Below are 27,383 nucleotides of genomic sequence, written 5' to 3'. Positions count from 1 at the left end.
ATTTATGTTGAAATGTCAAATTACATGCCATATGTTCAATCTACTTGTCAATTCATAGACTAATTGTTGCACCTCTATAAACATACACTTAGTGTTGTTAAAGCTTTCACCGATGTGTAAATTCAACAATATGTTCATTAGGGTAATTAGGTTGTAGTTGGTGATGGTGTTGTATTAATTCTTCCTCCCATATGTTTGTAAATGGAGTAACATAGGAAACATCTGTAAATATAACGCAGTCTGGTTCAACATCACCACACACAACAACCTGAATATTAAAGTGAAGGTTAAATTAAGACCTCTCTGACAGTGTCAATGAAAACAGCATTATCTTTTTAAGCTGCTGAGCTGGGTTGCACTAGATTTTACAGATGTACCTAATAAAGTGACCACTGAGTGTTATATTCAAACGGATGCACTGGTAAAGTGTAAATTTAATGCGGCTGTCTGGGATCAGCTGTTATTTAAAGGTTTGTGAAGACAGGTGAAGCGGTGAACTCCTCCTCTGACATTTCAAGATGTTGAAGTTTGAGTTTCATCTCAAGAGACCTGTGAACCTCCTCTCTGACAAGGAGGATGTCAGATCCTGAACTGGATTTTAGTAGTTTTCTGCTAATATGAAAGTATGAGTGCATTTGTCTCCTGGTAGGATGCACAGTTAGATAGTATAGAGTCTGTCTGTACATGCTGTAAACCTCAGAGTAAATCATTTATATTTTGATTTCCATAAACTTCTCACCATTTTAACCCATAATGATCACGAATAGAATTAGCTTGAATTGCGAATGTACTGTGTAGTTTGGCGTAAAGCTTACTGATGTAAACCTTATGGACTAGAGGCGCCATACTTTCATGTTACTCCAAGTTTTACTACTTTGACCTGGCACCTCTTGCAGTTGTCCTCGTGGGAGTTTCATCTTTGAACTGCCTGCCCTGACGTTTACTCCGTCTTTCTACCTAATATGGTTTTCTGGGAGTATTTTGTCCTTGTTCTCTCTGGAGCTGTAGCGGTGCTGTTCAGGCTCAACGAGGCCCTGAAGGCTTGTTATGTCTTCACCAGACTGGGTTGTTTTTTGTTATAGGTCCTTGCGTTTTGGTTCATCATACAGTATTTAATCATTTTGCTTAGTAGCTAGATTTACTTGGGATCATGCTTTGTGAAGGGTTTTAGGATCTGATTTAACCTAACGTTGTGCACAGACTCATATTTTTAATAGTGGTTCTCCTTATTAACCAATGGTGGAAAGTAACTGAGTACATATACTCAAGCTACAACTTTAAGGTACTTGTACTTGATGGGTGTATTCCCATTTGATCCTCCCCACTTCTCTACATCAAGAAAAATATTGCAACCTGTTTTTTCTCCACTGCATTTATATAACAACTTAACTACAAACCCTGTGATCAGCTACTAAAATATGATGCATGGTTATACATCACACAACAGTATCTGACCAGCTGCAGCATTTGAATGCTGTTTGCACGTTAATTCATTTGTAATAATAAAATGTTAATGTAATAACATACTATTTTTATTACATGTACTATTTGTGTTTTATCCTGATCAGTTAATTAATCAGCATTGCCTGTACTGCACAGTGTTTTTAGGACTGTTTGTGGTGTCTAATTGAGCAAATAGCGCCTCCTGTTGTTCAACGTCATGTCCTATCGCTTGAATTAAGTGTGTGCCTGTCACTTTAAGAAAATGCTCGGGCAGTTACGCGGACTGACGAGTAGAACGTTCGCAGCCAATCAGATCATTGTTGTCAACGCGGTTGTTATGGCGTCGGGTTCAATTCACAAAGGAGCCAAACTTTTCACCTCCAGTAAGACAAACGTGAATTTAACTCAGTTTAAACTTTAAAAAAATGTCCTCCACAGACCGACTGGACGCTTTACGAGAGCGCAACAAAGATTTACTGAAGCAGCTGAAGCAGCAGAGACAGAAACTGGACCGGATGAGCGGCTGCAGTCAGGGCCGCAAGAGGGAGAGAGAGGGCGAGGCAGAGGAAAGCAGAGAGGAAATGGTGACCCGGACCGATGGAGACCACGGTTCTGCCAGGGCCGCCCTGGCAAAAAATACCGTTAGATTTGCGGGTAGTTAAACCTTGTACATCCGAGACTGAATGCATAAAAGAAGTCTGCAGATATCGGTTTAGTTAACCACCAGATAAGACTGTTTTTCTCCAGATAAAGCATCACTGAGCTAATCCAAACACCACATCAAACACAAAGCGTGGATATAAAGTTTTTATCACCCTTTTAGTTTGACTCCCCATTGTGTATATACTGCAAAACACGTAGCTAGCTAAAGTCAGTACAGTAACTTGTTGACTCAAGCTCCACTTACCAGCTTTCTCCGGAGCTGTCAGCTGTTTCTCAGGGTGTACAGTTTGGGTCTCATAATAAGATGATGTATGCTGTTGAAATTTTTTTTCAAGTTAGATAAAACTGTATAATCTTTTATTCTGATTTGACCCTTGATTGTGTTTTCATGTGTTTGTTTGTTTGTTTTGCACAACCTTGTGGTGATAGTTTACGTCTGCACAGCCACATCCTGTTGTGTGCAAGTAAAGAAATCTTGACTGATAGAGAAATTTGATCTTCCTCATCTCCATCAGATACGTGTGAGAGACAAGCGGGCATCCGGCGCACTGTTTCCACACCATCTTTGCCCTCCAAACATGAAAGAGAAACTACTCAACGAACAGACCCATCAGACATTTTCAGAGACAGGGATGGACATCCTCCAGTCCAGGACAGGCTACAGGACACGAGGCCACACAGGACCAAGTCCTGTTTAGTAAATCACAGCAAAGAACAGGTAAGCAAAAGAAACATAGATGATCCTCTGAAGCTCACTGAAAACCCAATCTCTTCATCATTTTACACCTTAAAAGAATCATCAGTCGTCCTAGAGCAACATTTTCAATATAAAAAATGGGTTTGAAGCCATCTAATTGTATTACGTGTCCAGATGTCTAATGTTTATGTTGTCGTCACTAATGATCACTAATGATGACAACATAAACATTAGACATCTGATCAGTCACACTTTACAGTAGTCATTTGTCAGAGCGCTGCTGGGGTGTATATTTAACCAGTGAGGAAGTAGAAGAGATAAGTTTATTTTTAGACTTCTGGAGTCCACATGGAACTTAGATTAAGCTGATTGAGCTGCTTTTTGGAGCTGTTACAGTAAGTGATGTCTCTTTAGAGTTTCGGGGGGAGACACAGATGAAACAACAGGGCTAACATGCTGAGTTTAATGTTTTTTCAATGAGCTTCCCATTAACAGCAGATTTGCAGAGGGCTTTTATATTTGTCATGTGTTGAGTCTCTATGAACGCCACAGAAAAGGTGTATCTGGAAATAATTGAAGTGGAACACGCTGATTACAAATTCTGTTCACTGTTTGTTTTTGTAGAGGGATGTGAAGAGTCGGGTCACGTTTCAGTCTGATGAACGTGAAGAGGTACCCACCACTGACAGGCATCATTTACAGCCCTTACTTGGATATGACTGGATAGCAGGTACTTCTCATCGGTCTCTCTGTTTACATCTCTTTCAAACACATAGTTGTCTAAAGGAGCTCTAACAGGTTATGTTTGTGTTTTATCCTTTAAGGAGTCCTGGATGCCGAGGACTCCTTGATAGAGCGCCCTGACGAGTTCTTCAATGACCTGCACGTGTTTCGATCGCTCCATAAAGACGAGTGTGTCCACAGCCCACAAGCAGAGTGAGTGCCTCTCACTTGATTGCACTCGTGACTCATCACATTAATCAAAGTTACCTGTGATTGGTGATTGCTTCATTAAATCACTATTAATTAGCTCTCCTCATAGATTTTCTGAGGAGAACCGTTCAGGGCTGCCGCTGCTAACAAACGAAGATGACCCAGAAGCTAACGCGGACACTCATCAATGTAAGATGAGTCGTTTACTTGAATACTACTACTCCCTTCCTTCCCTGACAGCTGCAGTAACTCTCGTCTCTGCTTGCTTCGCCTCTCGTCCAGGTACATTCTCTTACAGGATTAACAGCAGACTGTTCCCGGTCCCGCTTCACGCTCAGGAGACCTGCCCTGTGTGCAAAAGACACAAATCCTCCCACCCTCACACTCCTGCTGAGCCTGCTCTTATCAGGTAATGATGATGTCCACTTAAACTGCACACAGATAATGGTTCCTACAGCTGTAGTGTTTGTTGCTTTAAACACAAAGTAAAGTACAAGGGTGATGTACCAGGGCAGTGGATTCAGACATCCCCAAGGATTCCCAGAGGTCAAAATTTCCAATAGTCATAGCAATAGTTTAGTAATTGTAATAGTCTCATTTTGTTCAAATGTATTTTGAGTTAGTTCATGTATCAAAAATCATATGACTGGTTGATGAGACAAAACCATCTCTGTGACTTCTCTTGTGCTGTAAGATGTGGTCAAGTCAGTTAAAAGACTGCTGTTACAATCACCAGTCTAACTAGATTTTTATAGAGTTTAAAATACACTTCCTCTTCCTCTTATATTTTTATTTCTAAGGGTCAGCATCCCTCGCTCCACCCTCCTGCCACCTTACAAGTACAAAGCTCATCGGCGATGCAGCTTTGACCCCTCTGATAGCGTGGGGCTACCATCGGTGAGTAAGAATTCCAAATGGGAAAGCCCTCTGCATGATGATTTTAGCCATCTTAACACTTGGTCAAAGTTAACATTACACATTTTATCAGTGCTCCACAGTCTCTTTTCATCCTTGTGGATCTCTTCACTCTTCTCCAGCACTGTCTCTCAGGCTGGTTGCACACGGGTCAGAGCATCCTGCCTCCGCCCAGCAGCCTCGATCTGCAGAGCAGCTTGAATACGAAGAGCTGCACAGGGTCACAGGACAAGGGACTGGAGGTGAGACACTGCAGACTTACTACTGTATCACAAAGTGAAACTATTACTATAATAAAAATAAATGATGGCACCGCTCTCCAACGATGGTTATGTTATTTTTCAGGATCTCTCTGTGCCCAAGGCGTCTGGTAACCACTTCTCCAACCAGATCTCAAATGTGTCACTCTTGGCTCGTCACAATTTCCAGCGCCTCTCTCCCCAAAAAAGACTAGGGAACACATCTTACCCAGTGTGCTGACAAACCAAATGTCTATTTTTAAGTGGTCGCTGTAGTTCCTGTCAGACACTTGACAACACCAAGCATGATTTCCCATTTTCTTAACATCTTCTTTTGTAAACACTTTATCAGAATAATGCTTCTCTGTCATATATCTGGTAAATGAGATGTTTAATGTTAGGTTGTTTATTTATTCATACATAATGTGATTTAAAGCATGCTAGTTTAATAAAATGTGATTAATTTACTTGACAGAGCAGCACATTTAATGCTTTGAGTTAGTTCTTCATTTTTTTTCTGACCAGACTTAGGCTCCACATGTGACTGTCAGCAGCCTTGTGAAGCAAGAGATCATAACCTTACGCCACAGTGGAAAGGGAAGACATTTATCACATGCAGAGTTACACGGCAAAGGTTAAATTTGAGTTTACTCTGTAGATTTCACAACATTAAGGAAGTCATTGTGAATCATCTCCGTTGCTCAGAGACGCCCATTTGTGTTTCCCTATCCAGCTGTTTGTGTTGGCTCCCAGGTTTGCGCATACTTCTGTTTTTAACTTCCTTTGAGACTTCCTTACTGTTGGACTGTGAAGTCTGAGTAGAAACAAAGGCAGTTTGTAATGTACAGATGTGTCAGTTCTCAGGAAACCACAACCACCTATACTTAATGTCAGATACTGTAGCCATCCCACCTATGACACTACTTTTTCCAGTATGTGCCGTGCAGTCCAATGTATTTGAAGAGCTTAGATAGTGTACGAAATGTAACAGGGCGTTTTCAACAAAAATAATGAATGGCATGAACCCAGTTTCCTTCACTTCCACTAATTTTCTTGCTTTTTAAATTTTTTTTCAAGATCAGCAGAAATATTTCATCCTGCTGTGTTATAAAGCTGAAATACTTTGATGTTTCTGTGGCATAGACGGCTTTTTCAAAGAAAATCGTCTTCCGTCATCAGCGTGTTGTTATCTAACAGATAGACATCTTAGAGCCAGGATGCTGTGATACCAGAGTAAAGCTTTGTGTAAGATGAGGCTTTATGATACGACAATTGATTTTACCACAGGCTGTTGTTAAGGGAAATGATGCTCCTGAAACTCATTACATATCTTCAGATCCTCATGTTTTTACCTTTTTTTTTTTCTTTCTTCATCTGCTCATTTTCAAGACAAAGATCTTGGTCAGTAAACTGTAATCCAACACTGAAGACTTGGCTGAGACCTGATGCTTAACTATAGTTTATATTACATAAAAATGTCTTTCCTGAAGTTCATGAACTTTTCAAAGAAGCCACTGGTTGGCGAGGAAATGAACAGGATCTGAAACTCGTTTGAGAGTGATAAGAGACTGTGATGAACGTCACTGTCTTGGCATAATAATACTATTGATACAGACAGACAATGATTTGAATTGTCAGCACTGAGCTGCTACAGAATAAAGTTGGAGCTTCAGAAAATAATTAAAGCAGACAGTATATTCATACCTGACTCAACCAAGTTTCACGTCTGTCATTAAAAAATCTGAACCATTATGCTGTACATTTAGAAATTAGTCAGCAGTAAAGTACAGGATCCAAGAACAGTGCTCCAACACATGAAAGTAGGCCAAAACATAAAAAACCTTAAAACAGGTTTCAACCAAACCTTCAAACAGGTTTCACTTCGACTGGCAGAGTTTTATATTGCTGCAGCAAACCCAGTTAAAGACTGAAGGTTTGATCTAAAGGCGCTTCAGACTTACATAGTTAAAGTTATTTAATATTACAGACATAAACATAGCGAGAACAGTAGACAAGGACTGCTACTGTTTTACTTGAGTACCAGGGAAATGCTGAGGATGTGGGAGGGGAAACTTTATTGTGAAATGTCAGCACCTCACACAGGAACAAACACAGCAAAGCACATGGGCATTAAACTGGGCAGGCTGTCAGCGTTTGCAGCACTGTGGTGCAGATATAAGAGCACAGGATTTGACAACTATACAGTAGTAGTGGTTGAAGTGGGTTTAAGTGCCTCGCTCAGTGACACTGACGCGATGTCAACTGCAGGCAGCCACAGTCACAGAGAGCTTCCACTGGGTTTGAGGTTGAAATGTGATTTCTCTAATCACTAATGTGACAATCAGCAGTGTCCTGTATCCACAGTTTAAAATGCAGGCAGCATGAGTCAGTTCCCAGTAAGAGAAGTTTGTGTTCTGATTATTTTAAACTGCGATAACAATGCTTGAAAGCAATGTCTGGTTCAGTGAGATTAAAGTACATCTGGACTGGACTGTTTCTAAACAAGAAGAGAAAGTCCATCTGAGTCCACTTCCTGTTTTGGGAGTAACATAATTCTGTTGCAAAAAAAAAAACAGCACTGAACATTTCCCACCAGTTCACACCTCATAATACAAACAACTTATCGTAATAATTGATCATATAGGGGCTTTACATTCTGAATTCCACCCGTGGGAAGAGTGCTTTTCTACTGAATACTGCAGGTGTTACACTGCAACAATACCAACTACTCTCCAGACTGAAACCCCTCAACTACACACAATCTACATTTAATAAATGATGTGCCTCCAAAACCCTGCAGACCTTTTCTCACAGCACACACTCTGAAATGTCCCAGCAGGAAAAGCACAGGTGAAATCAATAACAGCAACAACAGCTACATCCCATTTAAATTAGCAGTCAGACGACCCCTGCTGTTGCTTTTAGTCATTATGGTTGGTTTAATGGAACTGAGCCATTATTAATGCTGTTAGATCCACCTGTTTTTCCTGCTGTGAAAAAAAGAACAGTGTTTATTGGCTGCACCAGTGAAGATTAAGGCGTGTCCTTTTAAAAGGGAACATGTATTTTTAAAATTGTATATTTGTAACTGTATATTAGAGCACTTTGTATCTGATGTTAAAGAGTCTTTTCCTGTTATGTCAAATTAATTCTAGTTTGATTCTATGTTCAATCATAAAACATGATCATGTTTAACATGTTTAAAGGAAACATGAAAACTTTTCAACATGTTAAACTGTATCTGTTCATCATCTCTCAGCCACAGGTCAAACTAAAACAAACTATATGTATATGTATATATATATATATATGCAATAGATATATCAGCTGTCAATAGTGTGGAAGGATGCTATCAGCTCTTAACCTAAACTCTGCCTCAGCTCATTATGCTTATTCACATCACATCAGTGAATGTGGGTTAAAGCCTGCCTGCTCGTTTCCTTCCTCCAAACACTCGGCTCGGTTCAAGGAAATTGCTCCTGTATGCACAGACTGTCGGCCCGCCTTTCTAAAATGAACAGTGCAGTGCTCACGCTGGTGGCTGGTCTGCTCTACAGTCTATAATTTGCTTTAAAGAGGCAATGAAGGACATTGTACTTGTACTACTGGTTCTGCTGAATGCCCACACTATCAAGGTAGGCTTTGTGTCTGACTTTTTCCAGTCTGTCGTGCCGTGTTTATCAGAGACTCTGCTCAGGTTTGAATTGTTAGTTTAGCTCTTACTTACTTGAATTAATTCTAGGGAATGTGAAGCAACAGGCTCTTTTAAAATCAGTTTATGGAAATGTGTCAGATGATATTTCTGCCATGTAAACACGTTTATCTTGTTACTATAAAGAAAAACTTTTGTCAGTTGCCCTGAAGTTGGCAAAGATTATTTCTCATTTCTTTTAAACCGGTCCTAACACCCCTTTTCTGTATCAATATCAGTTTTGTCCTGAGTGTATCGATGTTACATTGCAGTAGCGAGTCGTACTGTGGAGATTTAGCGCACAGTTGTAGTGTGGTGAAGCGCTATGAATATTTGGTTTCGGGTGTCTGGCATCCGATGCAGTTTCAGACTGAATATCTCAGGGTTAAGACACCAAGTACTGAAATGATGTAGCAACTCTCTCTATTGTCTTTCACTATCACTGTGCGTTTCTGTAAAAGAGGATTTGTTTTGGCCAAAAAGGAAAAAAACACATTGTTCTTTAGCCATAAACTGTCAGTAATTAATAATGTGAGGCTTCCTAAGGGTTTATCTGTATCATCGCTCCCCTTCTGCTATCAGTGGTCACACCTCAGAAGAAGTATGCGCTTCGGAACCGAGGGCTTCTAGGTTGCCGCCTCCGTTTCCTGTAATACGAGAAATACTCTGCTCCTGTCAGCATATTCATACTTTTGCTTGTCATTGGAGGGTACTGTGGTTAGACAGTTTCAAGGTTGTGCACAGGACAGGTATACGAACAGCCACTGTGCTGTGCACCTTCCCAGTACACCAGTGCTGTGGTTACTGTATTTCTGATATGTTGGTCATGGGGCGTGAGAGTGAGCTCGTACCTAAATTATAACATGGATGCATGTGAGTACTCGAGTGGAGGGCCCCCACAGAGAAGAGCGATATTGTGGAGGTGAAATGCACCTCCTACAATTTCAGAATAATGGCTGCCTGTTTGGCTATATCTGCAGCTCGAGCCAGGAGCATTACCATAAGGGAAAAAGTGGGCGCAGGTGTGGGTGGTCAGGTACTACTTTAAGCTCTTGTTTAACATATGAAAGACTCAACCAGACATTTGTCGACTCGTCTGCTTCGCCCGTCAGCCACTGACTAAGTTGTTGACTTTAAAATTACTGTCCTTATTAATAGGTTTACCTCAGAGCAGGTGCATTTCAAGGAAAAATGTCTAGCAGATACATATTTGGTCTGCAGACATTTTCCACTTTAGTCATTTCAAAATTACTGAGTTTACCTGAACGACCAAGCCCACCCCCCTTCTAGCAACCTTAAAGCAGATTGTAATGTTATGAGAAAAGGCTTTATGTTCTCCACTGTCCTCATCTGACCAGCAGAAGATAAATCTTTTCTCACTTTCCTGTAGGTGTGTTCTCAGGGCTATGAGGCGAACTCAGAAGGAAACTGTCACAACCAATCAAGAGTGTACAAGCCAGATGAATCTAACCTGTGCTGCAAGAAATGTCAACCTGGTAAGCACTGACACATTGTGATTTATAATGTTTCATTAAAAAAACACATGCACACAGACTCATATCTCTGTACTGAAAGACAAAGCTGTCTCAGTACAGAATAAAAGATAGAAGCTATTTGATGACACACAGATCTTGAAACTTTGTTGGTAAATGTTTGGGCGGGAAGGTGTGAAAGAAGATAAATAGCACCCACTGTAGCTAAAGGTATTTATAAACTGGTGTTTCCTTGTTTCATCTGGAGAACATGAAGTGAGTTTATTGTTCACACTGTTCACTTGAGGGAAGAGAGATTTTTTATTATTATTATTTTTTTTAAGAGCACAACTGATGAATCAGCCAGGCCGATGTAGAAGCTGATATTTCAATCAGTATCGGCGTGTTTGTATAAGCAGATATGTAACAGTACAAAAGAACCGAAATAGACTTGAAGTGTTTTAGAAAGTGACAACATACACACTCTTTCCACTGAAAAGCAGTGACAAGTTTATTTTTAAACTGTAAAATGTCACAATCAAGATATCATGGTTTCACAGCTTTAATTTATAAACACTGGCATGTTTACCTGAGGGTTTCTGTAGTGGCTAACTAGCTAATTACACTGACATTTAATGACTCTAATGTTTCCTGCTGACCTGCTTTTGTTTGCAGCTACCTACATAATAAACTGTACTCTAGAGGCTAAAACTGCACATCAGTGGTTCCAGGCAAAAAATCAACATTCTTACCAGTCACTGAAAAGATGAAATGAGTACAGTGAAATAAAAGTCAACCAACCAACGGTCAGTCATTGGTTAAAAAACACGTGTTTGTATAGTCAGCCACAGAAAGATGTGTTTCAGCCTTTTACTTTCATCCAAACGTCATCAAAAAGGTGATTTTGTGCTGAGTGGGGGCTGAAATGAAGAAGTAAAACTGCTGTTGCATTGCAGTGTAGAACCAGTTAGACCTTGTGTCATACATATGATACATGGACAAGTGTAAGATAAGTCTGATCTTATTATTTTTTTTTTTTAACACAACCCTGTTCACACTGCATTTTTGTCCACATGCCAGCAGGGGATTTTGCAACAAGCGTTTTTTCCCCAAACTTTATTGACTTTTAAAGACACCACTGTAGCGTATGTGGCACAGCGAGTGTTTTGACTTTGATAAGGCGCCTGCATCTGTGGTTCAGGTGTGGTCAGCTGTGCAGCACACGAAGAGCAGGAATGCAGTTACACTGTCAAATTCATAGTGTGTACAGACATGTTCTCAGTGTGATTTTTTAACTTGGAAATGGTTTCGAGATATCCTCCACACCCTTTCCCAATTGTTTCATAAAGACTTGGGCTGTAAAACCTTCTGACGCGCTCAAGCAATAACTTGATCTCATGTGTCTGCTAACCTTATCTCTCCCACTCAGTGTGGAGTTAATTGTTTTACATCCCATTTCTCTACTATGGAGTGAGTGAGGGCAGCAGTGGGTGTTTATCTGAACACCTCTCAGCTGTAAAATGTGTGTATTTAATTGCATAGCCACAATATCTTAATGCACTCAGGCATCTAAGTGAAAAAAATAACACTTTTAATTGTATTATTAAAATTAAGAAAGACAGTAAATCTCCTGAATGAAAACATAAAACACACGTAAGCCAGGATTCTGTGTCATACAAACAGGTGTGTATCACCTGTGTATTTTTCACAGTAGGCAGGGACCATGATAACAGCAGGGTACAATGATATACAATGAAAATAAATGAGGAATAATGTTAAACTTATCTTTGAACCTTCATGTTTTCATGTGTCAGTAGACTCTCTGGAGTTACCGTGCTCATGTGCTGTTGTTAAATGTGTAAATGCAGTGACTAACATGGATTAATGTGGATTCACTCTTGTATATATTATTACAGGATGGCATTGGATACAGGACTGCACTGGAACTACTGACACTGAGTGTAAACCGTGTGAATCGGGCCTGTTCACAGAAAATTGGAACTACGCTAAAAACTGCCGCTCCTGCAACAGATGCAAAGAACGTCAGTAACTGCTCTGTGATATTCCACGTTAGACAGAATGCTTATTTTTTAAATTCATTGTTTTGTTTTGCTTTTTAACACATGAAAAGCATATGTTTCTCTCTGTAACCAGACAAAGGTTTGATGTACGCCCAGAACTGCACCTCAACCACACAGGCCAGGTGCAAGTGCAAGCCCGGGATGTACTGCACATTAGGATATGAAGACTCGTACTGCACAGAATGTAGGAGGTACACTCGATGCAAAGTTGGTTTTGGAGTATCTGTGCCAGGTACAGCAGCTTTTCATCAGTCACTGTGTGTTTATTATGCACGTAATTCTTACATATTTTAGTTTAAATTCGAAGGTCAACCCTTTTGAAACGAGCTATCTTGTTTTGTGATTATTAAAAAAGTGTGTAAATGAAAACTGATGTCTGATGGTGAGATGTAAGTAAACTGCAACATATCTGTGTGTTGTTCTCAGGGACAGAAAGGTCAGATGTGAAGTGTGCACCGTGCCCAGATGGGACGTTCTCTGACACCGTCTCCTACACGGACCCCTGTCGGCCTCACAGAGAGTGAGTGAAGGAGAGTCACATCTGCATACAGCTGTTAGAACCTCAGATCGTTGACCTCTGTCTTTGTTTCTCCGCAGTTGTCATGGGAGGACTGTTGTTAAAAAAGGCAACACGACCTCAGACAACGTGTGCGAACCTGCGGAGGTCACACCCACTGAGCCTCAAATCACAACAAGGGAGCCTCACGTCAACACTGTGCACACAACGGCGACTACAATGAGGGCGATCTCAGACTCCACGCTGTCTGTCACAACATCTGTACCCAACATTTCAAGCACAATTACAGGATCTGACATCAAGCTGAGTATGTTAACTGATTTGGCGTTTCTAGGCAGTCATCATGAGAAAACTGTAAGGTATATTCATTTTCTCTCTTTTTCTGCCTCTGTGTTAGTCGCTGTCATTGCCGGAGTCATCACAGTCACTTTGCTGGTCATCATCATTATTATCATCCTGATTTTCATCTGTAAACCAGTCTGGAAGAAAGGTAACTACTGCAACATGGACATTCATCATGTTCTTGTTGTGTGGAAAAGCTGTGATTGTATCTATATTATATTCATCTTCTATATCCACTTGAAAAATAGTCTGATAATCACTATTATTTATCTTTATCAAGATCTGTGTGTGCCACTGTTTGTTTCACTGCTTTACTCGTCTCCACTCTGATTTTTTTCTCCCAGACCCTGAAGAATTTCACCCCAAAGTCGACGCAAATGGAAACTGTGAGAGCGGCGATAAAGTGAGTCTTCTTTGGATTTTCTTCTATAGCATTTGCATATTTACAAGTTGCCCTTTCACTAGGAACACCTGTACAGCCTCGTGCAATTCAACACAACAGCTCTGGTCTAGTCTATAATGTTCAGTTTTACATGTTTATTTCTGAGGTCGCAGTTAAAGGTGGTGGTGTTCTGGACTACATTATACTGAAAGGTGTTTCTAAGTTTTTGACCTCCCTGTTTACCAGCAGCATCTTTTAGTCTGATTCATTTTTCTCAGTGGTGAACGAGTTGATTTTCACATTGAGAAGGTGGGGGGTTTTCTGTGGTTCAAGTTGCCTATGTGTTAAACCCACTGCACGCCACTGATATTTGCATATATGGGGGGGGGGGCTGAATATTAGAAACTCCTCTAAATATAATGCAGCACCATCACTAGTTATGACCTCGGTGCTAAAAAAGATAATTGAATGAACACCTTTTACGACAGGATCGAGAAAACTGACTGTAGCTGTGGCTTTTTAATATAAAATACTTGAAATTAAACTTCTCATTTCTTTCTTCTGCAGATCAGTCAGGGTTGTTTGGGGGAAACTCAGCTGACCTCATTCACAGTTACCTCACCAGAGCAACAGTGTCTGCTGGAGAAAGGGGAAGCCTGCAGTGACCACAGTCAGTCAAGCAACAACACTGAAACGTTAACCAGAACAGACGGCAGCAGCAGCCAGGACTCCATCGGCCCCTTGCAGTCCACTGTAGCCATTAACAATTTACACTCTGCTCTGTCAGAGCCCTTGACTTTAATTTCCAACCCAGAGCCCATCACACCTCAGCCCAGCATCCCCTCACAGTCCCCCTCTCAGCCCACCAGCCCGCACATCATCAGCCCCGTGACCACCAGCCCGCATGTCAATGTCAACATCACTTTCCACATAGGGAACGGGTCTTGCGGGACGCCATCTGTTGTGCCCACAAACTTGAAGGAAGCAGACTGTACGCTCCCTTTTGGGGAGGAAGAGGAGTCCTTTAGCATCCCGCAGCAAGAGGATGGCAAGCAGTCGCTGATGTCAGTACAGGACAGTGAAAGTTACAGCGTATGAGGAGTGTATGTGTATGTTGTGCTTTTTATGAAGACAAGCATACACCTCTGCTGTGTTTCCATATCATACTAATGTAACTGTGAGTGTAAATATATATGTATATACAGAATAGTGTAAATAAAGATGTGAATATTGTCTCTCCGTTAATGACCTAGTGCAAGTACAAGAAGTTGCAATTTAAAAATAGTAAATTATAACACGTCACCTGCAGTTACAGTAAAGTATCAAGCATTAAAATCTAAATTTATGTGAAGAGTATAGCACCAGATTACAGCCCCACCTCCAGCCTACACCTACAGTTAACACACAATGTGTTTTTGTGTGAAAAGATTATGGTTAACTATCAGGGTACTGAGCAGTGGAAAGTCCACTGTCAATATTATATTACGATTGTATTAGATGTGTAAGCAGCATTTTAATGTTAGAGATGATCGCTTTTTAAAACTTCTTTATGTTTCTTTTCAGGGGGTCATGGGGGGGCCTGGGCCAGAGTCTCTATATGAGGTAACTGTCTTGTTTCAAAGTCACAGAGCTCAGTTTAAAAGACTATAAAGATATACAAAACTACCTCACTGAACTAGCATGAAAAGACTCAACCAGAACACACACTAAACAACCAGAAAATGACCTAAAAGAGACACAAAACAACCATAACATCTCCTTTGTAGTCAGTTTGCATCTCTTTCAGTCTGGGGTCCTATATAGGAAAGCTAGGGGGGCTTTTATTTGTCTGTGCCAAGGACCCATTGTCTCACAATCCATCCATGCCTGGACCCAGATAAGCTGCAGGTAACTGATGGATGGTTTCACTGATTAAAAAATAAATAATACATCTTCAATTCTATATATGAATTGCAGACATTAAAAGCTATTTATTTATCTTAATATGCCGTCTATAGCAGATACACTGAGTTTAATGAGTTTATACCGTGGATGTATTGATATATGTGATACCCTCCTCTACCTGTATCTGAAACACTGGGGCGTTTTCTGCGGACGCTCCTGACACCTGCTGGTCAAAGGTGGAAACGGCAGCCGTTGACAATTACTCGTTCCGCTCATAAACACGGTTTCAGTGAACAGTGACAGCCCGTTTTAATGGCACTTTCTGGGATTAATTTTAAGACAGTCTCTGGTATGGGTTAAGTTACACTTTTAGTCTGTTTCATTTCATTGTTTGTTTGTTGTGGCTAAACAGCGATGCTAACCGGGGGAAGTCTGAGCCACTCCATTCTCAGAGGAGGGGGATAAGACTTGTATTCGTTATTTATTTTTTTTTACGCTTCCTGTTCACTAATAAAACCGCTTACATTCCCATATTACATGTAGATTAACTCTTATTCCGAATGTACATATTTATGGACAAACCGCCGTTATCTTGTAAATATTCTGTTGGATATCCCCACCCCCCGTGTTTCAGTAGCGTTGGTTCCGTCTGTTGCCGCTGTGTGTTGCTCTCCTTCCTGAAAGAGACTTGTATTGGAGCTGCTGATGTCGCTGCGGAGAGGCTGGTGAGTTCAGGGTCTTTTCCTCTCTTTTTATCCATTTGTTTGACTATGAATTGGCATATTAAAATATCTTTACCTTTCATTTGCCCCCCTGGAATCCACCTTTTTAAGAGGAAGCTTATTAAGCTAATATTTTACTCCCTTTTTTGTGTATGTGTGCCTCTGCCCCCTCTCATCCTCCCGCTGTGGTTGGAGGTGTCGTGGTCCTGGTCGGATATGTTTACAAATCCAGCTCGTAAGCAAGGTTGGATCGAGCCAATTAAAAAAAAAAACATGTATGCTAAGCCACAGCACATATGTAGGCAGGATAGTTTTATGGACCAGGCTGCGGAAAAACTCCCTTCATCAGGGAATTTAAAAGGAAGCTCCTTAACACCGGGGAGAGAGGAAGACAGGAGCGGAGATAATACCGCTGCAGGTGTTTCCCCGTTCGCCTGTTGGTTGGTGCAGAAGTCAGTAAATCCTCCACAGTGAGAGGAGAAAACAATGTAGCAAGGTGAAGTTGAAATTAAGGTTGTTATTGTTAAATTATTAAGTGTCACAAGAGTAACCTGGTACATTTAGTTTGATTATTTTCTTAACTTGATCTATATAATGTCAGAAAGTATTGAAAACGCCTGTAACATTTTGCCAAAGCATTAGACGAGGTCTTTAGATTATTTGTTTTCCTGTCCAGCAGCCCTAAATCCAAATGATATTCAATGGTACCATCATGAAAAGCAAAGCAAAACAAAACCGGCAAATATTCATATTTAATGAGCTGGATTCTATTAGAGTTTTAGCCAAGTCATTGCTGATCATATTTATTTGCTGCTTAATTTTCTGTTGATTAACTACATAATTTACAGCTCGACTTTCAAACCCCACTGTGAGCTGTGTGAAGTGACAGCCAGCTATTATGGCACTCTGATATCTCTATGAGTAACAGCATATGTTAAATTGACTCTCACTGTTAATGTTTAACCAAAAGATTCTTCTCTTGTTAATGATTTCTTTGTTATAAATGTGTTAGACCATGCACTAGGTGCTGCTATTCTCCAGCAAAAGGTTATGTTTTTCTAATTGTTGTTATTTATCATTTTTCCACAGACACAATAAAAGTGAAATCTCAAGATTCCTGTAGATCTTGTTAGTCAACTCCCACATGGCAGTGAACCACTCAACTGAAGATTAAACCAAGTACACTCAGCTCCAGAGCATTGCCCTCTTAGATGCCGCTCAGTCTTTGCAAATGGCTTGTTGTCTGAAGGACGAGCTCCTCTGTTCCATCTGCCTCAGCATCTACCAGGACCCCGTCAGCTTTGGCTGCGAGCACTACTTCTGCAGGAAGTGCATCACCGAGCACTGGAGCAGACAGGAGCCTCACGGAACGCGGGACTGTCCCGAGTGCCGGAGGACCTTCACCGACCCTCTCCTCTCCCCGAGTCTCAAGTTGTCCAACATTGTGGAGCGCTACTCGGCCTTCCCGCTGGACGCCATCCTTAACGCTCAGAGGAGCTCCTACCCCTGCAAGGACCACGAGAAGGTCAAGCTCTTCTGCCTCACCGACAAAAGTCTGGTGTGCTTCTTCTGCGACGAGCCGGCGCTACACGAGCAACACCAAGTCACCACTATTGACGAGGCTTACGAGGAGATACAGGTCAGCCGTGGCACACACACACACACACTGTGACAGCTCATTAGCAAGGGCGAGGCTGACATTTTCTTAAAACCCATCAGCACTCTGTGCCACATTCAGGCAGTTGCACTCATTCACCCCTGTGGGAGCTGCCCAGACAGTTCAGCCTCAGTCCCTTTAGTGCCACAGAGCAGCTCCACTGAAGCAGTTTGAGGTTTCTGTGCTGTGCTGATGAGTACTTTGGGTACAGTAGGTGGTGAGGAATGAGACACATCTAATTTGCTTCTCCCTCTCTGATGCCCACATCACCTGGCTCATCTGTGAGTTCAGTTAGGTGTCACATCTTATAAAGCAAAGTGGTGCTCTGCTGCACTGGAAATCCTTGGAAATATTTCAGAAAACGTAAAAAAAAGCTTATATGTGGCAGTGAGAGATGTATTTGAGTTTATTTGGGTTTTAAAAGCATTTTAGATTAATTAGAAAATGCTAAATCTATAGTTAAAGTCTGGCAGGGGACCTTTGTTGCATGTCATCCCCTCCTCTCTCTCCCTGATGTTTCCTGGCATCTCCCTACTTTCAATTTGGCTCCAAAATTAGGAAAAATGTGGTTTGTTCCAGAGGAGAGATCTTGACTCAGCAATGACTGAAATTGTTGAAATGAGGGGAAAAAAGGTCAGAAATCCCATAATGACACATTAAACTTCACATCAGGGATGTTTTTCATGACAGTGGCTTTATAATAAGCTCTTCCTTACTAAGCGTATGTTAATGTGTCGTATGTGTTTACACTGAGTCATATTTTCCACATTAACAGGACTGGTTTGTTGTTTGCTTTGCTCTCACTGTTTGGATAATTCCATTCCCACAGAGCCAAAATCCAATAACTGTGAAACAAAGCTCCTAATCCTGTTCCTTCTTTGCTCCAGTATGCATAGAAACACATTCCAGTCTAATGTTATGAAGTCATTTGTTAAGTCTGCTGTCACCTGCGCAGATATTCAGATCTGTTCCATGCAACGTTAAAACTGGTCATTTCCGTTTTTCTGCAGACAGCACGGTGAGCTTTCTGATAAGAAACAGACCAAAGTGTTGATGGTTGACACGCAGCTGTGCGGTTCTGAAAGGTTTACGCTCTCTCATTCCACCTCTCTCCATTATCTGTGCCTTTGGTTGCAGAGGCTGTATCAATGTGATGGCCTCGGCCTTTGACTATTCATTAGTCTGACCTCTCGCGCTCTATTGAGAGTGAATCTTTGACAGCGGCAAAGCTCACTCTGCCCTCGGTGCTCTGAATCAGTGAGCAGGTTTATATGCAGACTGCAGCTGAATTGATGAATAAAAGTCATTTATATCAACACTGTATCGACTGGCCTAAATTCACATGCCTTGTTGTTTTTGATAACTTGGCTGTATCCCACAAATTGAGAATAGCCAGTGAGTCTAACCAAGAGCCGACAATCCAGAAATATCGTAATAAATGAGGACTATTTGCAGTTATATTTACTGTCAAGGTTACATCTGTATTGTCTGAGATTTTAGGTCGTATTCCTCAGGTCTCATATCAACTCGACTCTGGACGTCAGAATTTCAGATTTGACAGTGATTTGAAGGTCTGGTGTTGTGCTCTTTGACAGCTGTTGGAAAAACAATCACGTCAACTTTTGCTTTGTAAGAAAGAAAAGAAATTATTTCTTATGTTGTCATGAAAAGCTAAGTTATCTCCTCTAAGCAGCAACTGTTGCAGCTTTTAGAGATATGATGAATTTGCTATTTGGTTATTGGTTAGAGCAAAATAAATCTGTTTTTAGTTTTTATGAAAATAAAAACAACAATGTTTTATTTGGATTTTAACTAATTTGTTCCATTGAAGTGTTTGTGAGCAGGAAAAGGGCTTTAAACAAGAAATAAGAGGCAATTAATAGATTACATGTAAACATAATCGGTGGGTTAGTTCAGAGCTGCAGTCCCTCTGTGTTCTGTGTTAAATATAATTAACAGTGCTGTGAACATCAGTGCTGTCCTCCTTAACTTCACATCAGGCTCTGTGCTGAAAGCCTGAGAAAGGTCAAAACTGTGTAATCTTGGAGCAGAAGTAATTAGGCCCAGCACAAGATGTTTCCCTTTTCTTGGACACCAGCTTGTCCCTCTGCTTGGAGCTCTTTTCAAGGCGGCGATCTGGCATTTTGTATTCTGGCAGGAGCTTTGGAGGCTTCCCAGATCTACAATACTGAAAGGGGGGAGTATGAGCACACAGAGGCCCCCATAGGAAACAGCCATGTCCCATGATGAGCCCGGCATGGTCGGCATTTTAGATCTACAAGTGGCATGGGGTGTTGCGTAACTTTTCGTCCTCACCAGGCAAACATTAGAGCGAGGCAGCAGATGGTGTCACAACAAATTTCTCTTAGAGATCAGAAACTAAATTTTATTAGGAATGCCTCTGCTGTGACAGTGAACTCTGCTTCTATAAATGAATATGTTGTAAGACGGAACCCATCTAAGTAAAACCCTGTGATATTAGTCGACTTACAACCTTCCTTATCATTTCTCTTTTCTTTCCAGTGAGCAGATGCGAGCTGTGTGTCAGATGGAAACAAATGTGCGAGAGTCATGTCCACAGACTCTCACTTTTAGCACGAGGCTCGACAATGCTTAACTAAAGTGCCAAAACAAAATGGTGAGGATGTGTTAAAGTGCAGCAGCGATCAGCTCCAGTGTTTTGACTATCTGGGCCAGAGGGGCACATGTCGTGCCAGCATGGTGGCCTCTTTTAAAATGAACCTTAGAGTTTTTGTAGGGTGGGAAAGTTGGTAGATGAGGGGGGAAAGGGATTTGGTAGATTGAGAGCCAGAGCTTAGCCTCTTTGTGTTGAATTGTTTGACACTTTTGCACTTAAAGAAAGAGTTCACAAAGAGGGCGACTAAAACCTCTGTGATTTGGTTGAAATTGCAAAATATTTTGCAAGGAGTCATGACTTTGCTCTCAGGGAAAATGATAAAAAATAAAACCATACTCACGTCAGTAATAATGATTCACTATTACTGTCCATTTTCCCAGCAGTGTTTGCTGTGAGGTTACATCATCATCATCCTCCTCACCCTGTCACCCGCTAAAGGAGCAGGATGGCATAGACACATGCTCCCATCACCTTGTTGTTGTTACCCAGCGTTTCTCAGACACAACAACACTGATGATCAGTACAAGCAGTCCAATCAGTGTCTTCAGTGAACACAATGGGCCACCATGGTGAAATACAGAAACACAGAAACAGTCAGGCGTTACTCACAGCTGCTGAATTCCTTTGGTGACATGTAATCACGAGCTTCTGAGTTGTAAATACATAATTTCACAACGGGCATGCTTTCATGGCTTTATATTTTACACAAGCATAAACACATTGTTACAACATATTTCAGGATTCAGAGCCTCAGGTTTGACGCTGGATTTCCACAGGGTTCAGATATGCCACACACTTCTGTCATATCATGCCACCACCGCTTTTAACTGTGTGTTGACAGTGTGTTTGGCTGGCCGCTGTCCACTGATGAGCGCAGCCTGTGGTTGGTCTGTGGCGGGCTGTAATCTCCTTAGCCTGGCATGTCACTCCGCTGACCTCAGGCCCTGAGTCTTGCTGCTGTGCTGAGAGCTTTACCTCCTGCTGATTTGCATCCTTTTCCTCTGTAAAACGCTCCTGCAGCCAAATCTGTGATGCACAAACACATCTACCGCCGCCCGGTCGTTCACAGGCTGACGCACACACATCTGGTAAACATTCACCCAACACATAATTGCTTGCCTGCGCGTATTTCTCAACATAAAGGACATTAAGGTAGGATCGAGGAGGATTTGTCTGTGGCTCTGCCATTTGCTTCAGGGAGCGGAGATTTCACAGGGAACTAATGCATTCTGATTAGGAGGGGTTTTATTCCTGCTGGTCGTATTGGACGGCATTAAATACCATTTAAACCTAATGTACAAGAGCAGAAAACCCTCTTAATGCAAAATTATCTCAAACTTCTTGAGAACTAAAACATTAAACAGAGCCACAGAAATCTCCAGATTTTTAATGCACCAAACAATCTCATCATTTTAATCCTCTCTTATTTTGTTGTGAAATTTTTTGGCCTGTCAGTCTTACTCTGAGCTCATTAAATGAGGTTATAACCGAGAAGCCAGGCGTTCTTATCTGCTGAGCCCCACTCCTTCACCCCTGTAAAGTATGTGCTTTATGTTCAGGGAAATAATGTCTTTATTTTAGGCAATATAGGTTAATGGCAGTGAGATTACGGTTCCCTCCCTCAGTCATGCAACACTTGGAGCGCTGGCGCCATCTTAAATAGCGGTTGGCTGGACCGCTGTAACCCTGATTGGAGCTGGATGAAGCTGTGCTCTTATTATCACACCACTGTGGCCTAAAAGTTGGCAGTCGGCTCCTGCGGAGGACGAACTGGAAGCCATGGCAGCCACTGTGCCTTAATTGTGATGATCGAGACTGTCAGCGGGCTGTGTGCAACCACAGTATTGCATTGGGCGACACAGACTCTTCCTGCTGTCTATTTGCCCTAGGGACGACTTTATGCTCTACTTGACAGTGGTGCAAGACCAGATAAGAAAGGATATGAGGCTGCAGCCCCTGGTTCTCCGTGCATATTTGGGGGCTCTAGATACAGTAGATGGTATGTGAATGGAGAGTAGCGGCAGGAAGCTGTGCAAGTGATGCTGGTCTGAGTTCGACTAAAACCCACGCAGCTGAAGAATTAAATGATTACCGTGGCGTTGAGTCACCCACACAGACCTGTCACTCAGAGTGTGCAGATGCACCTGTGTGCTGTCCTCTATTAAAGCCATCCTTATACCTGGTTATTTCCTTCCTTATCAGACCGCATACATGGGATTAATCATGAAAACGTATTAGCATTTTTCTCGTTTGCCTCGCCGTAATGCGGGGTGGTGTTTGAAAAGGCAGAATGAGCACGCCAGCCTTTGAAGTGTTCCTCTGGTGGTTTTAAAACAGGGCTGTCTTTCACTCTCCGACTGTCAGAGCCCCGCCGAGAGCTCTCTCTGAGCCTGCCATCACCATGCATGGCCGTGCTGCTGCAGTAATGAGTCAGGCAATTTCAAGGGCACCCACGGCTGCCATCTCCCCTGTGGCTCGCCTCAGTCTGCTCTTCTTTCCTGTAGCAGCTCCATCTCTCTCTCGCTGTCTCTTTTTTTCTCTCCTGTGCTGTCTTCTCTCTCAGTAATCTTCCCCTCGTTTCTGAGGTATGTGCTTTATTAAATGCCACAGATCTTGTTTGGTAACCAATTCTTTTGAGGAAGCTAGTTCCCAGCCCCCACCCCTCCGCCCTGCAGATTTCCCACCAGCCGCCCACCCCAAAAACAAATGAGTTTGTCCAGCTTGGCGGTCAGTCAGGGTGGTGTGGCTGAGAGGCGGCGTTCATGTGGAAATGGAGCCATGGGGAAAGACAGAACAGTCATGTTCCATTAGAGTAGTGCTGGCATAATATCCTCATCCAGAGAGAGGCGGTAGCTTGTGCTGCACTTATCTCTGATACCGCTGATGCTGTTGGTAAACTAGCAGATAAACAGCTATGTTTGATTGAAGTAAGAAGAGCTGCTGCTGCATCTATCGCACAGAACATTTTGTCTTGTTTAGATGATTACTTTAGCTTGCACTTAACTTAAATGAGTCAGATGCCTGTACATCTGTTGTGCATTAGAAATGTTTTTTTTTTTCTGCCTTCTGCACTGATGAGTTGGATTTGCAATTTGCCATATGTTTTCTAGAGACTATTAAAGGACTCATTTTCGAAATGTTTAACAGCTACATACTGTAGGGAATAAAGGGACGGGGACACCAGAATCTGAAGGCTAATATGATCGTAAAAGTCCCATTTTATGAACCCTCTTAAGCCTAACAGGTATTTCCCAGAAGCGTTGTAACTAACTAAAACTGTTTCAGGGAATAATAGATCAACAAGTGCCTCATATTTCATTGGCTTGTAGGAAGTCATGAGCATCTGAGGAAGCTGTAGGAGGAAGCGAAATCATCAGGTTTCACTGAGGTTTTTACTGTTTTTGTTTTGAAGTCTGTTCTGACCTCTGACGGTGTCAAGTAAAATTACATAATAAGAAAATAAATCTGAAATAAAACACACAAAACAACCAACTAAACATTTGATTTGAAAAATTGATCTGCAGCTTCCTGTCTGTATCATTTTCCTCACCTTCCTCTTGCTGAATATATCAATGACACAATGCTTGTATATAAAGTTGGTGCCATGCAGATGTTGAACCCTAAAAAAATATGAAAAAGAGAAAAGCTGCTTTAGCAAACACCACAAATAGACCCTCGATAGAACGTTATAATGTGAAGTAACTGTCCCCAAATAACCATATAATTGAATCGACACTTCTCTAAACTGTGTCAATAAAAATGCACACTGTCACTCTGATGCCGGTTGGATTTATTGCAGGGCTGTTGTGCTACACTGCAACAGATTTGAACAGCTGCTGAATAAACTGGCAACTGAATGTGCTGAATTTGCTCAGCACCACTGATACAAACTCAAATATAGCCACTTCTGAGGAGGTGTACTCTGAGGTGTGTTTCCTTTTCTGTGGAAACATATCAAACTCCTCCACATGACTGCGTCCTGATGATTCATTGTAATTGAATGCATTGTACCTGTTGTGTGACTGTTTCCTCAGTTTGACGTGTACCTGTCAGCTAGTTAAAACCTGCAGGACACAGGACTGCTGCATGCAAGCTGCAACTGGTTTGGCAGGGCAGAGAGTGGAGAGGATGGATCACTGGCAATGAGAGATTTACAGGTCATCTCTGTGAATGAAAGGGGAAGTGCTGTCCTTAAAGTTTTTGCAGCTTAAAGCGAGGCTTAATGCCCCAGCCTCCCTAATGTGGGCAGATCAGCCCGCACGTCAGCGACACGGCTATAAAACACCAGGCGGTGAGAGGTGTTGTTTAAATGGTTACTCTTTCTTCAGCTGCCTCAGAGGTAGAATATCCTGTGAAAAGCGGTGAATGTGAAGTGAGAGCTTGAGGAGGAGAAAGGTTTTTTAGGCGGAGACAATCGCAGATCTTGCTAAATGTTTAAAAATCCATGAGTGGTGAGTGATCGCAGAGCAGAGCAGTTAAAATTCAGTCCTCTCTGCCTTTTAGTTTTGTCTGTGTCGGTTTGATTTTTTTTTGGTGGGGGGGTGGATGTGAACTGCTGTGCCCCCACCGCTGCAGCCAGCCACAAGATTCTGAGCCCTGCACTGCTTGATTAGCTGGGGAATTAAGACAGATTACAGGCCATTGTTCTCGGGGGTCTGTGCGGGGCCGGACTGGGCCATAATCTCCTGTAATACCCTGTGTCCGTGATTTGCTGCAGATGATTTAATTAGACGTGCTGCTGATAGGAGTCCTCATTTACAGCCTCCGATCAGCCAGGCTCGGATCTGACCGCCCCACCCACCCCCACCCTGAGCGAACCGAGACAGAGGAGGAAGCCTGCAGATGTTTATCCTCTTAAATGCTGCTTGTCTTTAAGTGAGACAGTCAAGCTGCACTTCTGTTTACTTACAGACCCCTCACCATGGTGCAGGTGCACAGGGACAGATGATTGATGGGCAGGGAGGCGGGCAGGTGCTGGGAAAACTCTCACATGCTCAGTCTCCGTCTAATTTTATCAGTGGGATTAGGGAGAAGGTGTTAAATTAAGCAACAATTCTTTGTAAAACATTTGTGTAATTATCAGAGCTGTGAGGGAAAAAAAAGCTGGTTAAATAATGGCTTTTAGTAATTATCTGTTGAATGGAAAACACCTGATGAAAGGCAGTAAAAAAAAAACATAGATCCAACTTTATAATCTAAAGTTCTGCATGGCCTGTGTTGTAATTGATATCCTCATTAACAATTTAAACACCATAACTCCTGAATTGCTTGTTAATGTGATGTATGGCCAATTAAAGTTTCTCTGGTAAGGTATTCTTAGAGCTTGTTTGTTTCCCATAATGCATTTAGCGCACATCTAGGGTCAGGCTAATCAGTGGGGAGCAGCCATCTGCACTGTGTGTCCTCGCCCCGACTCCTCCACTCATCATCGCTCTCAGTCTGCACATTAACAGAGGTTTCCTGCTCCAGCAGCTGTTTACAGTTTAGGTATTTAGCAGACACTCTCATCCACTGTGACTCACAATAACTGCAGCTGTAAAACAAGTGAGCATTCCTCAAGCATTAAATGTGCAAGCTATCAGATACTTTAAAGGTTTCTGCAGAAAGTTTTACAGCTTTGATCAGGAAGAGTTAAGTAAGAGCATCCTGCTTATCAGCAGATATATTGAAGTGATGGAAATAACAAAATCAATAAATCTGAAAATGTGTGTTTTGATGTGAAGGCAGGCGATTGGAGTTTTGAAATGTCGCGAGCCCGATTCAGGACTGTATGGCGCTAAAGCTAAAGCAACAAAATGTAATTTTGCTGAGCAACAGCGCCCCCTACAGCTACAATTAACTCTGCTGGGCTCTGAGTCCGAGTGGTTAAGTAATTTGCATTTACAGGATACAGGAGATAAACGCTAGTTTTTAATGACTCCCAGGTCTTTTTAACTGATCTACAGTCCAGCATTACTCTTGACCTTGCTGGACCTGGCTCTGGCAGTTTAACCTGCTGACTATCACTCAGTTAGCACGAGATGGTATCTGCAAATTACAGGCATATGGGGCTGCAGAGTGGGAACGAAAGAGGCACCATTCTCCTTATTACAAGTCTGTGTACCATCAAAATGATTCTGAATCCCACTCTGTCTCCTTCCTTGGGTGTTGTCATGAGTCTACATCACAATCACACACAGTAATTTACTTCAAATTTCTGCATAGAAGCTCTGTGCTGCACTTTTTTCCCCCTCATCAAGTAACATGTAGGAAAGTGATGTTTGAAGCTTTCTGGAGAACCGCTCATCCGAAAAGCCTCACAGTCGACACTGCACTTCCTCGGGTCGATCGGATGAGTGGTTACCGAGGAAATCGACTGACAGACTGAAATTCCTCCATTTATAATTAGATGGGCAGAGATCTTTACAACAGCCTGAAAATGCAGTGAAAATGTAAAAAAAAACAACTGTCCATCACAGTTATATTTTTACATAAAGATGTTTTTTAGTTCTCTTAGCTTTTCTGAAAAGCTAAAACAATCTTTATCTATGTTAAAGTAACTGTTGTTCATTACAGTGGTGAAGAAACCTTTAGCTGAACAGACACTAGCTGAGTGTACGAGTTTAGCTCCCTATACTGCAGTAGTTACACAAGTGTATTGATTAATAATTTATATGGTATATTTTATTTTGTACTGTGCCCTGTCGTGTAAATGGCCCCTATAATTAGGAGTAAAACAGAAATGGTGTGTTCTTGAGTACTGATCTTAATCATATTGAGAATATAAAGTTTTAGAAGACGTGTGTGGGTTGAAAATAGTCAATACTGTACAAACACATACATACATTAATTGTAAGCAGATATTTTTCCTGCTCTGTGCTTTGACAGTGCCTGAAATTAGTTTTTTAATATGATGATCCAGGCTACAATATGTAGATTATTGGAAACCATCAGGGGATTTAATAACACGCAGTCCTGACTGGAGGCTGTACTTATAATTCATAGAGCTGTGCTGCCAGTGTGCAGAAACAGCCTTGTTATTTTACAGTGCGACTTGACAAAAGAGGCGTACATCCCAAATATTTATTTGATGTCAGGGGACCGAGTGAAAGAGAAGCAGACGAGCAC

General features: G+C 41.8%; 3 protein-coding genes across 5 annotated transcripts in view; all 3 read left to right on the top strand.

Annotated features, from left to right (window-relative positions):
- The first annotated feature begins 1,769 nt into the window (after positions 1 to 1,769).
- Positions 1,770 to 5,362, top strand: miip (migration and invasion inhibitory protein). Of its 3 annotated transcripts, none has more exons than XM_018700570.2 (9): positions 1,770 to 2,097; positions 2,622 to 2,824; positions 3,428 to 3,533; positions 3,628 to 3,739; positions 3,846 to 3,925; positions 4,019 to 4,145; positions 4,537 to 4,633; positions 4,774 to 4,893; positions 4,997 to 5,362. In XM_018700570.2, exons 1-9 carry the CDS (start codon positions 1,869 to 1,871, stop codon positions 5,129 to 5,131), a joined length of 1,209 nt encoding a protein of 402 aa, XP_018556086.1. In that variant the 5' UTR covers positions 1,770 to 1,868; the 3' UTR covers positions 5,132 to 5,362. The 3 variants fall into 3 exon arrangements, with proteins under 3 accessions (XP_018556086.1, XP_018556085.1, XP_050934354.1); XM_018700569.2 differs by having other exon boundaries at positions 3,834 to 3,925; XM_051078397.1 differs by having other exon boundaries at positions 3,834 to 3,925; positions 4,725 to 4,893.
- A 2,969-nt stretch (positions 5,363 to 8,331) lies between these two features.
- tnfrsf1b (tumor necrosis factor receptor superfamily, member 1B) lies at positions 8,332 to 14,620 on the top strand. Its single transcript, XM_018700643.2, has 9 exons — positions 8,332 to 8,525; positions 9,972 to 10,077; positions 11,970 to 12,095; positions 12,208 to 12,366; positions 12,561 to 12,654; positions 12,732 to 12,958; positions 13,049 to 13,141; positions 13,338 to 13,396; positions 13,943 to 14,620. The coding sequence occupies exons 1-9, from the start codon at positions 8,472 to 8,474 to the stop codon at positions 14,471 to 14,473; spliced, it is 1,449 nt and encodes a 482-aa protein (XP_018556159.1). The 5' UTR covers positions 8,332 to 8,471; the 3' UTR covers positions 14,474 to 14,620.
- A 312-nt stretch (positions 14,621 to 14,932) lies between these two features.
- trim62.1 (tripartite motif containing 62, tandem duplicate 1) overlaps positions 14,933 to 27,383 on the top strand; it is a 33,075-nt gene continuing 20,624 nt past the window's right edge. Inside the window, exons 1-2 of the mRNA XM_018700644.2 lie at positions 14,933 to 15,984; positions 17,071 to 17,620. Of these exons, the coding sequence (XP_018556160.1) occupies positions 17,213 to 17,620 (408 nt within the window). The 5' untranslated portion in view covers positions 14,933 to 15,984; positions 17,071 to 17,212. The remainder of the gene's footprint in view (positions 15,985 to 17,070; positions 17,621 to 27,383) is intronic.

Source organism: Lates calcarifer, linkage group LG20 (assembly GCF_001640805.2).
Source record: "Lates calcarifer isolate ASB-BC8 linkage group LG20, TLL_Latcal_v3, whole genome shotgun sequence".
Lineage (NCBI taxonomy): Eukaryota > Metazoa > Chordata > Actinopteri > Centropomidae > Lates > Lates calcarifer.
The sequence above is the reverse complement of the archived record's forward strand: the minus strand, read 5'-3'. Positions and strand labels throughout refer to the sequence as shown.

Excerpts from the sequence above, each read along its gene's own strand:
- miip (XM_018700569.2), top strand. The coding sequence starts at position 1,869 with ATGTCCTCCACAGACCGACTGGACGCTTTACGAGAGCGCAACAAAGAT. Across the intron at positions 3,740-3,833 it reads GTCCACAGCCCACAAGCAGA|CTCTCCTCATAGATTTTCTG; the intron begins GTGAGTGCCTCT and ends ACTATTAATTAG. Across the intron at positions 3,926-4,018 it reads TAACGCGGACACTCATCAAT|GTACATTCTCTTACAGGATT; the intron begins GTAAGATGAGTC and ends CCTCTCGTCCAG.
- tnfrsf1b (XM_018700643.2), top strand. The coding sequence starts at position 8,472 with ATGAAGGACATTGTACTTGTACTACTGGTTCTGCTGAATGCCCACACT. Across the intron at positions 12,655-12,731 it reads CCCTGTCGGCCTCACAGAGA|TTGTCATGGGAGGACTGTTG; the intron begins GTGAGTGAAGGA and ends GTTTCTCCGCAG. Across the intron at positions 13,142-13,337 it reads TAAACCAGTCTGGAAGAAAG|ACCCTGAAGAATTTCACCCC; the intron begins GTAACTACTGCA and ends TTTTTCTCCCAG.